This window comes from Sarcophilus harrisii, chromosome X, assembly GCF_902635505.1.
Source record: "Sarcophilus harrisii chromosome X, mSarHar1.11, whole genome shotgun sequence".
Classification (NCBI taxonomy): Eukaryota; Metazoa; Chordata; class Mammalia; order Dasyuromorphia; family Dasyuridae; genus Sarcophilus; species Sarcophilus harrisii.
This window is the reverse complement of record NC_045432.1, coordinates 53,460,769-53,477,005: the sequence shown is the minus strand read 5'-3', so window position 1 is coordinate 53,477,005 and position 16,237 is coordinate 53,460,769. Positions and strand designations below refer to the sequence as shown.

At 47.2% G+C, this 16,237-nt stretch overlaps 1 protein-coding gene across 1 annotated transcript in view; it reads right to left on the bottom strand.

The window, feature by feature from the left end:
* The window catches only part of GABRA3 (gamma-aminobutyric acid type A receptor subunit alpha3), a 142,599-nt gene extending 128,888 nt beyond the window's left edge, over nt 1-13,711 (bottom strand). The window contains exon 1 of the mRNA XM_031945069.1: nt 13,318-13,711. Coding sequence (XP_031800929.1) covers nt 13,318-13,362 — 45 coding nt within the window. The 5' untranslated portion in view covers nt 13,363-13,711. The remainder of the gene's footprint in view (nt 1-13,317) is intronic.
* Between the last annotated feature and the right edge of the window lie 2,526 nt (nt 13,712-16,237).

Sequence of the window (16,237 nt, the reverse complement as noted above, 5' to 3'; positions counted from 1 at the left end):
TACACATAGCTCTGTCCTTTGCTAGCTTTATAACCTCTGAATCCCAGTTTCCCTATCTATAAAATGGGACTGGGTAAAGGAATTGGAACAAGATTGGACTTGATAGTCCCTAAGACACATTACATTTTCCCAAGTCTCTGAACTGACATTCTCAATTAAATCATTCCATACTTTGACACAATAATGGGTAGCATCAGTTGACCACAAGCTTGAAATATACAACAACTGCTAAAAAAGTAAATAAAGAAGACCACCTTAGGCTTTGTGAACAGAAGTATGGCCATGTAGCCCAAAGAAAGTCCTAGCTTTGCTGTGCTCTGCCCTGGGCAGGCCCCCTCTATAGTGCCGTGCTCATTTCCAAGTGACACTGTTTACAAAGGACATTGGTGAACCATGACAGGTAGGGGATCAAAAGCCGTGTCATATAAGGAAAAGTTGACGGCAGCAAGGACTTTTAGTCTGGAGTTCAAAGTAGGACAACACACATGCATTCAGTTCTCTGAAGGGCCATCACATGGAAGAATTCTAAGTGAGTTTTCAGAGGGGAGAAGCAGGAAAAGGTAGCAGAAATTAAGAAGAGACAGCTATGGGCTCAATATGAGGAAGATGCTTCTGGCACAACAAGAGCTACTCAACAGTAAAATGGACCTTCTTAAAAGTTAACGAGATTGCCTCAGATTTGGCAGCTGTGTGATCCTGAACTAGTCACTTAATCTTTGTCTACCTCAATCTCCCCAACAGTAATGAAAATATTAGCACTTAATAATAGGGTTGTTGTGAGGCTCAAATTAGATGATAATTGTAAAGCAACTATATATAAATTGTAAAAAACATCGTCCAGTACATAGTTGGTGGTAGTTCCCTTCCCCTCCCCAAAGAAATCCTCACAGCAGAATAGTGGACGAATGACCATCTGAAAGAAGAGATTCCTACATATTGATGAAGATTATTTTGGGTGACTTCAAAGGGCCCTCCTAAAATCTGGAGAGAAATTCATTTCAAGAGGACTTAGATACCACGTGAACCTCTAAGCAATCTTAACGCCTTCCAGGATACCACCATTTTCAGTTGAGAAATAAATACCAAAGACCAGTGGTTTTTCTGGTATAAAACAAGGGTTTCTTATCTTAAGTCTATCCTTTATTTTCATATGTTGATAACTATATTTCAATATAATTGGTTTCTTTCATAATCCAATATATTTTACTTTATACATGATTAGGAAAGGGGTCCATAGGTTTTCCCAAACTGCCAAAGGGGTCTACAACACACACACAAAATGAAGGACCCCTGCTACAGAACTCCCTCTACCTCATTAGATTTTAGCCTGTCTTTAACTTAGTAGATATTTTTTGAAAAGTTATTTTGGGTTCAGAAAAGTAAAATTACATGTCTGGAGTCACACACCTAGAATGTGTCAGAAGCAGGATTTGAATCTAAGTCCTACGATTATAAGTCCAGCACATTTTGTGTTTATGTCACACTGATTCTCAGAAATAAACATAAATGTTGGAAAAATACATCCTCAAGAGCTTTTCTCTTCTCTGGGCTATACGAGATGAACAATGTGGAGACATCAGTACCTTTAAAATGATTGTGATCAATTGCAGAATATATTTTCCCCTTTATTTATCAGTATTCTCCTTCATTTAATAGCATTTACCTCCAGAAATATGCACTACTAACTACTCTATTTAAGATTCTTGAGTGGGCATTCATTTTGTCTCTAATTTACAGTAATCCGGCACCATTTTCTCCCTGCTTACATTAGTGAATCTAGGAACATGGACGGGTCGGAGAAGTATTGCACATTATGCAGGTTTACCACAGACCTTCGAATGTGCCAAGTCTGGCTCTCCCACAAAGCTTCTGAGTCCTTCATTTCATTCAATAGACAAAAACCTCTCAGTCTTTTCTTCCCAGAAGCATTAGAAGGTACTCCCGAATTCAGCACCTTGGTTAGAGCTCAGATACCTGTCACAGTATGTGACTGCTAGACTGAATAGTTGACTAGAAAGCTGGAAACCTATACTAGATTTCAGGATGGTGTTTTCTATATTAAATTTAAACCTAAGAGAGTGTTTTCAGTAGAATCAGAAGTCCCTACCCTTATAAAGTTTACCATGAGCTGAAGCTACCAGTCCTCTATCCTCAGGGCAACATGGTAAGGTGGAAAGAATGCTGGACTTGAAGTCAAGAAGACATGGGTTTGCAGCTTACATACTACCACTTACTATCTGTGTAGCCATGGGCAAGAGGCACTTTGCCTCTCTGAGATTCAGTTTCCTCATGTGTAAAATGGAGACAATATTACCTATAGTATTTCCCTCTCAGGGCTGTCATTGGTCTCAAATGAGATAATGTCTGTAAAGCACTTTGAAACCCTTAAAGCATTACAGCAATATCAGTGATGACTAAGTATTTTCCCTTTAGAATGGTGCTATGTGAATTGTAACTCCATTTTAAAGGTAAATGTGCCAGATAGAATGAAGGTCTTGGAGTCAGAAAGACCTGAAGCTTCTGACACTGACTAGCTGTAAGATAGTGAGCAAGTCACTTGCCCATTCTAAACCAAAGATTCATTATCTGTAAAATATAGATAGTGGGGCAGCTAGGTGCCACAGTGGTTAAAGCATCAGCCCTGAAGCCAAGAGAACCCGAGTTCAAATCTGACCTCAGACACTTAAAACTTCTTAACTGTGTGACTCTGGGCAAGTCACTTAACCCCAATTGCCTCAGCAAAAAAAAAAAAAGATAGATAGAAAGATAGAAAAAAAGAAACAGCACCGACCTTTGAAGCCTATTGTCAAGATAAATGTAGCTATAATATATTTTCTGGTATGCTGAATCTCTCACAGCTCATATCAGAAAGGGCAAATCCATGAACGCACTGGGACAATTGTAGTGGGGAAAATATAAGCAGAATTAAGTAGCCCACATTTGAATTCCAGTGAGACATTCTGGCTAACTCTACCAGGAAAGGCTAGGGAGATCTTTAAAGAAGAGTATTTCATTAAAATCTTCTAGCAGTATAACACCCCAAAGAGTAGAGTTTCCTCTTCCCAGTCACATCTCCATCCACTAAGGCTCCTTGGGAAGTAGGGGACGAGTTGGATTTTTGGCTGACTTGGGCATAGCAGAAACCATTTTTCTTTCAACCCTGCTTATTGGGCTTCTTTTGAGAACACCCGAATTCTCTTCCCTGACCTCTTCAGTAAGTCCAGTCTAGTGAAAATGATTGAATGGTTGCTTGCTGATGAAGGCTTCTAAGCAGGGCCCCTCAGGGTCAGAGGCAAGGTGGTGTGATGTAGGCAGAGCAGATTTGGGTCTCTGTTCCTAAACTTTGCTACACCAGGGCTACAGATTTTATGCCATCCCCTTCCTCACCTTTGGGGCTCGGTTTCCTCCTCTGAAAATGGAAGGGAATTGGATGAGATAATTGGGGAAGAAGAACTGTCAGATCTACCATTCTGTTCATCTATTCCCTTCTCATTTTTCTGAATGGAAAGTGAAAATGGGGGAAATTCAAGAAATTGGCTCAACTATCCAGATCCCAGGACCCAGAGGCCCATTACTCTATTTGGGGATTTCACTGAATCCTTGCTATAAACTAGGTCATTCAGCCCCTTCTTTCAAAGGACAGAGGAGGGAAGGGTGGAATAGATGCTGGTTAATTGAGGGATGTAATCACTCAAAGCATTATTTTTCCTGTATTTTTCCAGTACTGGCCCTGAGGCTAGACCAAGACAGACTGATTACAAAGGTTGTTACTGAGCCCCTTTTTCCTCTGGAAGTTAATCTCTCTCATTTTCTTTCCCATACATGGGATGAATCATAAATGCATCCCCCCCCCTTTCCAGGTTACCACAGTCCTCGATTCTCTCCTTTTAAAAGCTGAATCCTCCCAGCCTGTTCCCCCTTCCATGCTACCAACAATGGGCCCCAGGGTTCTAACTACTTCCAAAAGGTCTACTGGTTAGGTAGACCGTCTTCAGAAAGGTAAAACGTCTTCAATTTTTATCTTATCCCAGCTGAATTTGGACAGTGAGCTGTCCAAGGTGGAGCACATGTCCTTTAGGCATTGTTTCAGTATGGGCTGTCTCAGGCTCTCTAAAAGTAAGGAATAGTACAGTAGTAGCCAGATAATGACCTACTGTTAGTTTTGCTCTACTGAGCTGGTATCAGGGAACATCAGGGTGATGTACCATGTGTGTCTGTGTATCTATGTCTGCCTGCCTGTCTGTGTGTTTCCCTGCCTGTCTGTGTGTCTGCCTGCCTATCTGTGTCTGCCTGTCTATCTGTGTCTACCTGTCTATCTGTGTCTGTGTCTGCCTGTCTGCCTGTCTGTGTGTCTATTTTTCAGGCAATTTTTCAGTTCAGGGGGAGGGAAGTTTTTGTACAAGCTAACTGAGGAAGCTAGAAGCCCGACTTCCACACTGCTTTCATCCCCAATCAGCACTTCTACAAGTCTAACACAAAGGCTGCCAGCCCCAAGATCCACTCCATACCACTTCCCCAGGCCTGAGGCCAGGACTGTCACCCTTTCATTTAGTAGCCCACTGGACTCTGGTTAGTAACAGGCTTCTTTTAACTCTCCCCAGCCCCCATACAAGTAGGGGAAGGGTATGGAAGACATCTGGAAGACGAGGTTCACTTTACAAGAATACAGTACACTTTCATATAACACCCCTAGAGCACAACCACCATCACAGTCCCCAGAAGCCAAGTGCAAAGGAAGAAAGCAAACACAGAAAACTTCTCCAGTCACCAGTGTCTCTGGGTCACGAACCTGATCTCAAGACTTCAGGGATCTGGGGGTAGGGGAATGAGCTACATAGCTACCATCAGCAGGCCACAGTTGACTCCACATAGGGAGGGAAGGAGGTTGGAGGGAGGGAAGCTGAGGCAGGAGAGAGTGCCCTGATTGCCTCTGGGAACAGTGACCTCTTCCCATGCCTTGTACTCTCTGCCTTCTTCTGCTCCCCCTCCGAATCAAACTGACCCTTTGTTTCTAGAAGAGCCAGCATTTTCCCTGTGCTTCTCCCCACCACCCGAGCGCCTCTGAACCCAAGTAGCATCTGGCCTTCCCACTCAGTCCTACCTGACTTCTCCACTCCGGAACAACCAAAGGAGCAAGGGCCTCTCTCTAAGTCAACCCCTCAAGCCAGCAGGTGTTTCTTGTCCCCCCTTCAAAGGGTACAGCTCACCAAGCCACTGCGTTTCCCCCACATTGCTAAAGGAGGAGGGACTAGGGAGGGAGCCAGCCCTGTGGGGAGGGGCGAAGAAGAGGGAGTGTTTCGGAATCTGCCTAAATCCCCTGGCCAATCTCAGGGTCTCAGCTACTTGTCCCGTGTTCAGTCCCCAGCCTGGGGACCAGACACCAAGGCGGTTTAGTGGCCCCGGGGGCATTAAAATTGGGCCCCCATCCCTATCCCCACTTGGGTACCAGGGCGGGCTCCTTCCTGTCCCCAGGCAGGAGCTGTTATTTACAACTTTGCTGCACACTTGCAGCTGGCAAGCAGGCAGGGAGAGGGAGAGGAAGGGAGGAGGGAAGGAAGGAGGGAGGGAGGGAGGGAGGGGACATAGAGAAAGTGCAGTTAAGCAGGAGGTCCTGTTTCTCTGATGGATTTTCTCTTTGTGGAGTAGCTGCTAAGAAAGGGTTAAAAACACCAGCCATTCCCCATTCCTTCCCGGTCCCCAGTCCCTGGATGAGCTGGTCCGGGTAGGGAAGCTCTTAGATGGGGGGAAGGGAACAGTTGGGGGGGGGGACTGGGGGCTTTTTATTTGTTTCTTTATTCGCCGCTGCCAGGTTTCCTGGAGCAATTTGCAAGGTCAAGTCTGACCTGCTTCCAAACTGGAACGAAGACTGAACAAAGCCCCAAACAGTCTTGGCCAGCCCGCCCGCAGCCCCCGACCTTTTTCCCCCCAGCCCCCATCCCTGTTCCCGTTAGTCATCTGGGGGGGCCCCCCACCCCATCAAGAGGAAGGAAAGCCGAGTCCCGAGGGCAGCGCATCTCAGCCCCTGCTTGACAACACAAGGAAAGGAAGGATCAGCATGGGGTGACGATCGTGGGGAGGGACGAGGGGGAGATAAGGGAAAGAAACATTTGTATGTCTTACCAGTCTCCACAGTCACTTCCCTGAAGCTAGGAAGAGACAAAGATGAAGGGACTGGAACAAGTTAGAGCTTGGGGGCTGTCGAAAGGCTTCTTCCTTTTTCTCTTTCTCTTACTTTCTTCTCTCTTCCTTTCTCCCTCCTTTTCTTCTTTCTTTCTCTCTTCCTTTCTCCCTCCTTTTTCTTCTTCTCTCCCTCCTTTCTTCTCTTCTCTCTCCTCCTTTCTACCTCTCTCTATCCTCTCCCTCCTTTTTTTCCCCTCTCCCTCTCTCTCTCTGTGTCTGTCTTGTCTATCTGGCTGGCTGACTAGGTTTGCATTCACCAGCGGCTTGCTGAGCACGCTGCTGCTATTCCAGAGCTCAGAACACAGGCTCAGTCAGGATCTGTGCCCAATTCGGTTGAGACTAAAGTGTTTTATTCTGTAAGGTACCAGCAGTGAGAAGGAGGGCGGGCTGATGGGGGGGAGAAAGAGAGAGGGGGGAGAAAAAGAGGAAGGAAGGGGGAGACAGAGAGGGAAGGAAGGGGGAGACAGAGAGGGAAGGAGGGGGGGACAGAGAGGGAAGGAAGGGGAGACAGAGAGGGAAGGAGGGGGAGACAGAGAGGGAAGGAGGGGAGACAGAGAGGGAAGGAGGGGGAGACAGAGAGGGAAGGAAGGGGGAGACAGAGAGGGAAGGAAGGGGGAGACAGAGAGGGAAGGAGGGGGAGACAGAGAGGGAAGGAGGGGGAGACAGAGAGGGAAGGAAGGGGGAGACAGAGAGGGAAGGAAGGGGGAGACAGAGAGGGAAGGAGGGGGAGACAGGGAGAGGGAAAGAGGGAAGGAGGGGGAGACAGGGAGGGAAGGATGGGGAGAGAGAGGGAAGGATGGAGAGAGAGAGGGAAGGATGGAGAGAGAGAGGGAAGGATGGGGAGAGAGAGAGAGAGGGAAGGATGGGGAGAGAGAGAGAGAGGGAAGGATGGGGAGAGAGAGAGAGAGGGAAGGATGGGGAGAGAGAGAGAGAGGGGAAGGATGGGGAGGGAGAGAGAGAGAGAGAGAGAGAGAGAGAGAGAGAGAAGGAAGGATGGGGAGAGAGAGAGAGAGGGAAGGATGGGGAGAGAGAGAGAGAGGGAAGGATGGGGAGAGAGAGAGAGAGGGAAGGATGGGGAGAGAGAGAGAGGAAGGATGGGAGAGAGAGAGAGAGGGAAGGATGGGGAGAGAGAGAGAGAGGGAAGGATGGGGAGAGAGAGAGAGAGAGGGAAGGATGGGGAGAGAGAGAGAGAGGAAGGATGGGGAGAGAGAGAGAGAGGGAAGGATGGGGAGAGAGAGAGAGAGGGAAGGATGGGGAGAGAGGGGAAAGAGGGAGAGAGGAAAAGAGAGGGGGAGACAGAGAGGGAAGGAGGAAGAGACAGAGAGGGAAGGAGGAAGAGACAGAGAGGGAAGGAGGAAGAGACAGAGAGGGAAGGAGGAAGAGAAGAGAGGGAAGGAGGAAGAGACAGAGAGGGAAGGAGGAAGAGACAGAGAGGGAAGGAGGAAGAGACAGAGAGGGAAGGAGGAAGAGACAGAGAGGGAAGGAGGAAGAGACAGAGAGGGAAGGAGGAAGAGACAGAGAGGGAAGGAGGAAGAGACAGAGAGGGAAGGAGGAAGAGACAGAGAGGGAAGGAGGAAGAGACAGAGAGGGAAGGAGGAAGAGACAGAGAGGGAAGGAGGAAGAGACAGAGAGGGAAGGAGGAAGAGACAGAGAGGGAAGGAGGAAGAGACAGAGAGGGGAAGGAGGAAGAGACAGAGAGGGAAGGAGGAAGAGACAGAGAGGGAAGGGAGGAAGAGACAGAGAGGGAAGGAGGAAGAGACAGAGAGGGAAGGAGGGAGAGAGACAGAGAGGGAAGGAGGAAGAGACAGAGAGGGAAGGAGGAAGAGACAGAGAGGGAAGGAGGAAGAGAGAGAGAGGGAAGGAGGAAGAGACAGAGAGGGGAAGGAGGAAGAGACAGAGAGGGAAGGAGGAAGAGACAGAGAGGGAAGGAGGAAGAGACAGAGAGGGAAGGAGGAAGAGACAGAGAGGGAAGGAGGAAGAGACAGAGAGGGAAGGAGGGGGAGACAGAGAGGGAAGGGGGGGAGAGAGAGGGAAGGAGGGGGAGAGAGAGGGAAGGAGGGGAGAGAGAGGGAAGGAGGGGAGAGAGAGGGAAGAGGAGGGAGAGAGAGGGAAGGAGGGGGAGACAGAGAGAAGGAGGGGGAGACAGAGAGAAGGAGGGGGAGACAGAGAGAAGGAGGGGGAGACAGAGGGAAGGAGGGGAGAGAGAGGGAAGGAGGGGACAGAGGGAAGGAGGGGGAGACAGAGAGAAGGAGGGGGAGACAGAGAGAAGGAGGGGGAGACAGAGAGAAGGAGGGGGAGACAGAGAGAAGGAGGGGGAGACAGAGAGAAGGAGGGGGAGACAGAGAGAAGGAGGGGGAGACAGAGAGAAGGAGGGGGAGACAGAGAGAAGGAGGGGGAGACAGAGAGAAGGGGGAGCAGAGAAGGAGGGGAGACAGAGAAGGTGAGGGGAGACAGAGAAGGAGGGGGGAGAGCAGAGAAGGAGGGGGAGACAGAGAAGGAGGGGGAGACAGAGAAGGAGGGGAGACAGAGAAGGAGGGGGAGACAGAGAAGGAGGGGAGAGACAGAGAAGGAGGGGAGACAGAGAAGGAGGGGGAGACAGAGAAGGAGGGGGAGACAGAGAAGGAGGGGGAGACAGAGAAGGAGGGGGAGACAGAGAAGGAGGGGGAGACAGAGAAGGAGGGGGAGACAGAGAAGGAGGGGGAGACAGAGAAGGAGGGGTATGGGGTATGTGTATTATTATAGGGACAGAGATGGTACTCCTTCATTGGCTGTTCTGAGATGGATAATGAGAAGTGAGAGCCTCCTCCCTTTTTGCCTTTCTCCTTCCCTCCCTCCCTCCCCCTCTCCTTTCTTTCTTCCCTCCCTCCCCCTTCTCCTCTTCTGCCTAGCTCCAGAAAAGGCTTACCAACCATGCCTCTACAGACTCCATCTCAGAGGGGAGCAATGAGACAGAAAATGCACATCGGGGGCACTTCATCCACACCTACCAAAGTGAGGCAAACAGCATCCCTCCCTGGGCTTCAAACCCCACCTCCTTCACACAACTCCCCCACACACCTAAGTGAGAAATGCTGCAGCCTGTAGCATCGGGCTGCCTATAATTGTCTGCCAGGCTATAGGCCAGAATGGCCCAACAAGCCAGGTGTGGGGCCAGATAGGTCCTTTAGAGCATTCCAAAGGGAACAAGGAAGTACCTTGGCCCCAAGGGGCCATAGAGGAATTTGAAGGGAAAACAAAAACTCCTACCTGTTGAACTAGAATGCTGGGGTGGAGGAGGGGAGCAGCGGCAGGACAAAAAGGACTCTGCCGGCATCTTGGGAGGCCTGGCCTCCATTCTCAGCTTAATCACTAGCTGTGTGATCTTGGGCAAATTCTTTGCCCCATCTGGGTTCTTTGACAGAATCAAGGGTTGGGATGAGGGGAGCTCTAAAGTGCTTTCCATCCTTAGCTTTCCAAATTAACCCTAGAGCTCTGACACACTCTTCATGACTCCATTTGTGGTTTTCTAGGCAAATACTGTGGAGCACTTTGCCCTAGAACAGGGTAGTCCATGCTAAAAGAAGCTCAACTCTAGTCGAAACACCCATTTGGAAAGAGGACTGAACTTAGAGACAAGAAGACTTGAGTTCAAAGTCTTTCTCCTGACACCAATTAGCTATGTGATCCCAGCCTTTACTTTTCTAAGCCTCAGTTTCCCCCTTTCAAAAATGGGCTCAGAATAGCCACTTTGCCTACTTCACAGAACTGAAGAGTGCTTTGCCAACCCTGAAGAGCAACTAACAACAAAGGCCACATTGCCATAAACAAATGGTAAGAATTATATTCCTCCAGGGGGCAACTTCACCTTCAAAAAAGATCATTGGTCTGGGCATATTTCTTGACATGTATAGTGAGAAATGACCTTGAAATGTCATTTATTCCACCACCCCCCCCCCCCTTCAAACTTGCTCCCGATTCTACCCATTACAGATAGGTTTTTTTTTTGGTTAATTTTTTTAATATAGCTTTTTATTGACAGAACATATGCATGGATAATTTTTCGACATTGACCCTTGCAAACACTTCTGTTCCAACTTTTCCCCTCCTTCCTCCTCCACCTCCTCTCCTAGATGGCAGGCAGTCTCATACATGTTAAACATGTTAAAGTACAGATAGGTATTTTTAAAAGCCTTCCAGAAAAAGAACCTCCCTGCCCTCTTATTTATAAAAAGGATGGTACCGAGTGGCATCTGGGTTGGGCTTGATATAAACAGGAATGACCTAGCGACCTTAGCTGGCACATTTCGGCTTCTCGTATCATCCCTTGCCCTCAGGTATAAGATTTACAATCCTTTTGGGCAATGAATCTAAATTGGCAGGGAGGTTCGTGGGGGCAGTGTTCATCATCTGGACACCAGATTCCCCCCAAAGGGGTGGGGATTGTGCTTCCAATTTCCACTGGACTAGTGTTTTACTGACCACTCACCCTCCCCCCCTCCCCAGCTATACTCCCTCCTCACTTCACCTCTCATAGCTCCTTGAAATTTGTACTTTGGCTGTGTGTCTGACTCCCCGTGGTCAAGTGGGTGTTTGTCATTCCCAGCAGAGAACCATGACCTGGATTGAAACTGTTCAACCAGGGCTTGGGAGTATATTTGATTGTATGTGAATATGTGTATACACACATGTATATGTTTATACACACATATACACATATATATCCATATATATACACACATACAGAGAGAGAAAAACACCTCAGCTTATGTTGAAATGGAACATGCTGAGGGGAAACCCACCAATGACTAGATTCTCTAGCTCTACCTCTTTTTTTTTTTTTAATACATGAGGAAATTGAGGTTTCAACAGGAAAAAGGACTTGCTTAAAGTCACACAGTGGATCACCCCAAAATCACAAGAAATCTTTATTTAAAACTTACTATGTGGAAAAAACCTCTCGACTAGGGAGGCCTGGGGGAGATACTTTCATGGAGCTCATGGTCTTGTAGGGGGCTAAGATAATAACAGCAAGCATTGACATAGCATTTTAAGATTCGCAAAGTGTTCCACACACATACACACACACACAAAATCTCATTTAATCTTCACAATAACCTTTTGAGCTTGGTCCTATCATCATCCTCATTGTGCGGATGAAGAAACATGTTGAAATTTGTCCAGTCACCCAGCTAGTAGCTGAGGTGGGATTCTAACTTAAGACTTCCTGACTCACCGTTCAATGCCCTTTCTACTAGGCCTCGGTGCCTTTTCCAAAGCCCGGCTTCTCAAAACTCTGGTTCTCTTGACCCCATATGGGGCTTGTAACAAATGTGTGGGTTGTGAAATTGTGATTTCTTATTAGTAAATGTTTGATTATATGCCTATTTTATACCCATATACCCACAGTCACGTAAAAACTTCTCAGGGAAAAAAGGAGTAGCAAATGGAAAAAGTTTAAGCCCTGACCCAAAGGGTAGGTTGCAATCTCAATAGGTAAAGAGGGAAAGGAAAGACATTCCAGGTATGGGAAAGAGCCAAAACAAAAGCAAAGGAAATGGAAAGTTCAGGACATTTGAGGAGCAAGTTTGGCTAATCTCTCATGTGTGTTGAGAAGTGATTATCATGCAACCATGAATTTTCCAAGGTGGAGACAGTCTGGTCCATGACCCTCATTTGGCCTATCAATATGTAGAAGGCTATCAGGTCATCCCTCTTTCATGTTCTCCCAAACTCTTTTCCTCTCCCATTGACACCTCGGGTTGCCCCCTCTCCAACAACCTCTGGGGGGCATTGAAACCCATGGGAATTCTGCATGTCACTAATAGCTAGCTTTGAATAAGTCATGAAAGAAAGATACTGCAACAGTTTTTCTTGGGTTGCCTACTTCCAAGTGACTTGATAAACGACTTGCTGCTTTGAGCGCCTCTAAAACTGGTGCTACCCATGTATGTTCCATGAACTGTACTCTATAAGAGAGTTTGAAACCAATAAAGAAACCGGCTTTGGGCCCAGCTTAAGAAGTCATTTGCCCAAAACACTAATTGAATTAAGAATGCATGCGTTAAGTGCCCACTATATGCACTGTGCCAGACGCTGGAGTCTCAAAAGCAAAAACGAAAGGGGCCCTGCCATTCCAGGGCCTACAATATACTGGCGATTTTGAAGTCAGTTATCAATGTGGCCCACCAATGTGGACCATGCAGGCCTGAAGATTCCCTAGACGCCTTGCGGACCAAGAGCCTGCTGCTCTCTTTTGGACACCCACCGAAGGGAGCAGAAAGGGTACTCAAACGGCACCCTCCTTACTCAGCTTGGCCATCCAAGGCCTAGTTCAAGGAAGGTCCCCAGGAGGTATGGAAGGAAGGAAGCCTTCGGAGTCACTGAGCCTAAGGTTCTGCTCCTAGTGACTTGGACCTCCCCCTCCCAACCTCAGGTCTCTCCCCCCCCCCCCCACCTTTGAAAGGGGTGATAAAGCATTCATTAAGTATTCATTTGACGTTCAGCTCAGGTGTGCCAGGGAGAAAACACAAACAAACAAAACTCTCGGCCTTCAGGAAGCTTACATTCAAATGGGGGAAGACGGCAAAATCTAGGGGAGTTAAAAATGGGGAGAAGGTACCTGAGAGGAAGCCAGGGTGCCAGGAAGAGATCAAGTCCCAAGAGCTGCGCAGCACAAGGAGCACAGCGAGCAAGTTCTAGGAACCTCGGCTGGGCTCGGGGCTCTCCCATTCTTAGAAACCTGATAGCAGGACGGAAGCGTCTTTAGCTCGGGCAGGGTGGGATGGACTAGAAGACCTCAAAACAGTTCCTTCCAGTTCCAGGTCTAGGAGTTTGTGGTCCTGGGCATGCGCAAGTATACCCGAGTCCCGGGTCTCTTGGGGGTGGGGAGGGACACGGAGGAGTGATTTTCCATGGGCTTGAGCTTCAACTCAGCCGTTTTGCATCAGCTCCATCCCCTCCTCTGCTCCTCCTGTATGCCTTGTTTCGTGAGGGATATCAAGGCAAAGCGTTTCTCCACAGAATGGGGCAGAGAAATGAGGAAGACTTGGGGCCTGCCCCCCGGGGGTAGTTCCCAGGTCGGAAGAACTGAAGTTGGAAGGGACCTCCCAGCTGGTCTCAACAAACCCACACCGACCCCACGTCCCTTCCACCACGTACCTTAGAACTGCTCGTCCAGTTTGGCGAAGGGAGGTTCTGCATCATCTACTCGGGAGAGTTGGCGAATCCAAAAAGATGGGCCGCCACGTCGCCCCTACTGGAAAGTGGGCAGAGGAGACTCAGAAACAGCTCCTGGCTGACCAGGCTGAGGTTCGCTGATCCGAGACCCAGAAAGCACACAAAAGCGTCCGGAAGCGCGTCTACTGGTTAAGAAAGAGACCAGCAAGATTTCGTCCAAGGAGGCAGTGACCAAGAATTGACTGTCTCGTCCCCCTCTGTACCCCTCTATTCGATTCAAACAATAAAACTTAACAGACTGTCAAAAAAAAATCTCTCAAGCAGACTTTGTTGGAAAAGCTCCAGGGGAGGAAACCCCGACTGGCTCCAGAGGCTCCCTACTGCATTTTGGGATACCTGTAGCTGCCTGCAGGTGTTTCCGTTTCAGAGACCGCCTGTAGCACTTCGGGATAGCTCTAGGGGCTAGCAGGTGTTTCTGACCAAGCTAAATTAGCAATCACGCCGCCTCCACCCAGGCTAATCCCACTTCTGTATAACAATACTACTTCATATATGAGAAGAGAAGTGCCCCACCCATTAAACGTCCAGCTCCCTTTTTTTTCTGGCCACCATCACCTATCCCTTAAACAAATCTTCTGGTATTGTAGTCTCCAATCTTCTCAACCCTTCTAGCTAGGCCAGAAGCCCAACCCCAAACTCGGGTTTGAACGACTGTGGGCCAGAAGAACGGGGCACCTGGGACTGATTCTGTAGCCCACAGGATAGGGGCCGAATCATATAATCAATGTATAAAAATAACTCCCATCAGTTCTCAACCAAGAAAGACTCCGGGAAAAAATAATAGCTAACATTTATAATATATTTATAATAACTCTTAATTTTATAGCATCTTATAATATAATTTATAATAACTCATAGTTATAATGTATTTATAATTTAATTTATAATAGCTCTTAATTTATAATATATTTATCATATAATTTACAATAACTTAATTCATAACATAATTTATAATAGGTTTGCAAAGGACCAGACTTGTGTAATCACATTTGATCCTCTCAACAACGTTGGGAGGTAGGGGCTATCAAGATCCCCATTTTACAGATAAGGAAAGAAGGCTGAGAAGATTAAGTGACCTGCCCCAGGATGCACAACCAAGAAATGTCTGAAGAAGGAAATGAGCACTAGTCATTGAGTCAATAAACATTCAGATATTTAGTAAATGCCTACTGTTATGCAGATACTGTGCTACAAATATACTCATAGAAAAAGAAAGTTAGTGCCTTCCCTCAAGGAGTTTATAATCTAATGGGAAATAGGACACATGAAGGAATCTGGGAGGGGGAGGCACGGAGGACAGGAGAAGGATGGGCGAAGTCCAGATGTCCAAGAGAATGCCGCCCATGGGAAATGGAAAGGTGAGAAAAGGCCCAAGTCAAGCTTAGTGCACTTCTCTTAAGGCTCCTGCTCCATTTTCATTCTCCTCATTTTGGGGATGAAGAAACTGACTCAAAAGAAACTCTATTGCTTGCTCTTTGACGAGATATAAATAGAAGCAGCGATCCAACCATGGGGACTCCTACTAGAGAACATTACTCAGTGCCCTGTGAAGTCTCTTGTACACACAGCACCCCTCAGACACTGCTTTCTCCTCACTACCACCGCCTACACCCGACATCTCACTGTCCAACTGCTCAGATGACTTCTGCAGGGTTTTCTTAGGCAGTTGGTGGAACCTGGAATTGATTCTGATGGCAGCTTACTGTGTTTATTATCTATACTGGCAAGTAGCCGCTCAAGGAGGAGGGAAAAGAAGGCAGCCTCAAGTGGCCATAGGACAGCACTGATGCTTATTGACTAACAGGGGGGAGAACTGATGGAGAACGCAAGATAACTAGGTAGTTCTGATAATAATAATAACTGGCACTTTCATCACATTTAGGAGTTAACCAAGTGCTTTACTGACATGATTTTGCCTGAGATGGGAAATGACTTGTTCAGGTTCATATGGCTGGTAAGTGGGGCTGAGCTGGGCTTATAATGCTTATAATAAGCATCATCTTCTAAGTTAGAAACCTGTTTTCTGTAGAATATCCTCTTAGGTTACTATTGTTGTTGTTCTTATTCCTAACATTTATATAGCACTCACCATGCGCCAGGCACCGTGTTAAACACTTTACAATTGTTATCCGATTTGAACCTCACAACAACCCTAAGAGGCAGATGCTATTATTATCCCCATTCTGATAGATGACGAAACTGAGGCAAACAGGGTAAAGTGACTTGTCCAGGATCACGCAACTAGTGTCTGAGGCCATATTTCAATTCAGGTCTTCCTGACTCCAAGCCCAGCACTCTCCGATGTGTTTGAGGTTCAGTACCAAATGATGAGATTGAGGAGAGCAATTGGCACCAAATGTCGGGGTTCAGTCACGTGACAAATCGACAACGGCCATTCCCTTTGGCAAAAGGCAGGTTTATTTATGAGAAGAGATTGCAGACCAAATAAAGAGATACAAAAGATACTAGCAACGGTAAATATGAAATAGAGTGGGAAAGCATATGGTTAGTAAGGAAAGGGGTTTTCTAAATTACCGATGGAAAAGATAAGTTCCCCAGTGGAACTCACAATTAACCAGGAGAAAGGAAATACTCCATGAGGTGAGTATGCCCTTGACTGGCCGGATAAATCTTAAAAGGGATTTAGCCCCTAAAAGGATCAGTTAGCTATAAGAAGGGGAAAGATGCCATGAAACATGATGGGGAGATGAGAGAAGAGACACCAGATGGGAAGAAAGACACCATGAGGCAGGACTCCACGATAGAATAAACCAAAAAGGGTTCGGCAAAGATGGCACTGGCCACAGACATATCGAGAGGGGAAATTTCACTTTGGGGGTGT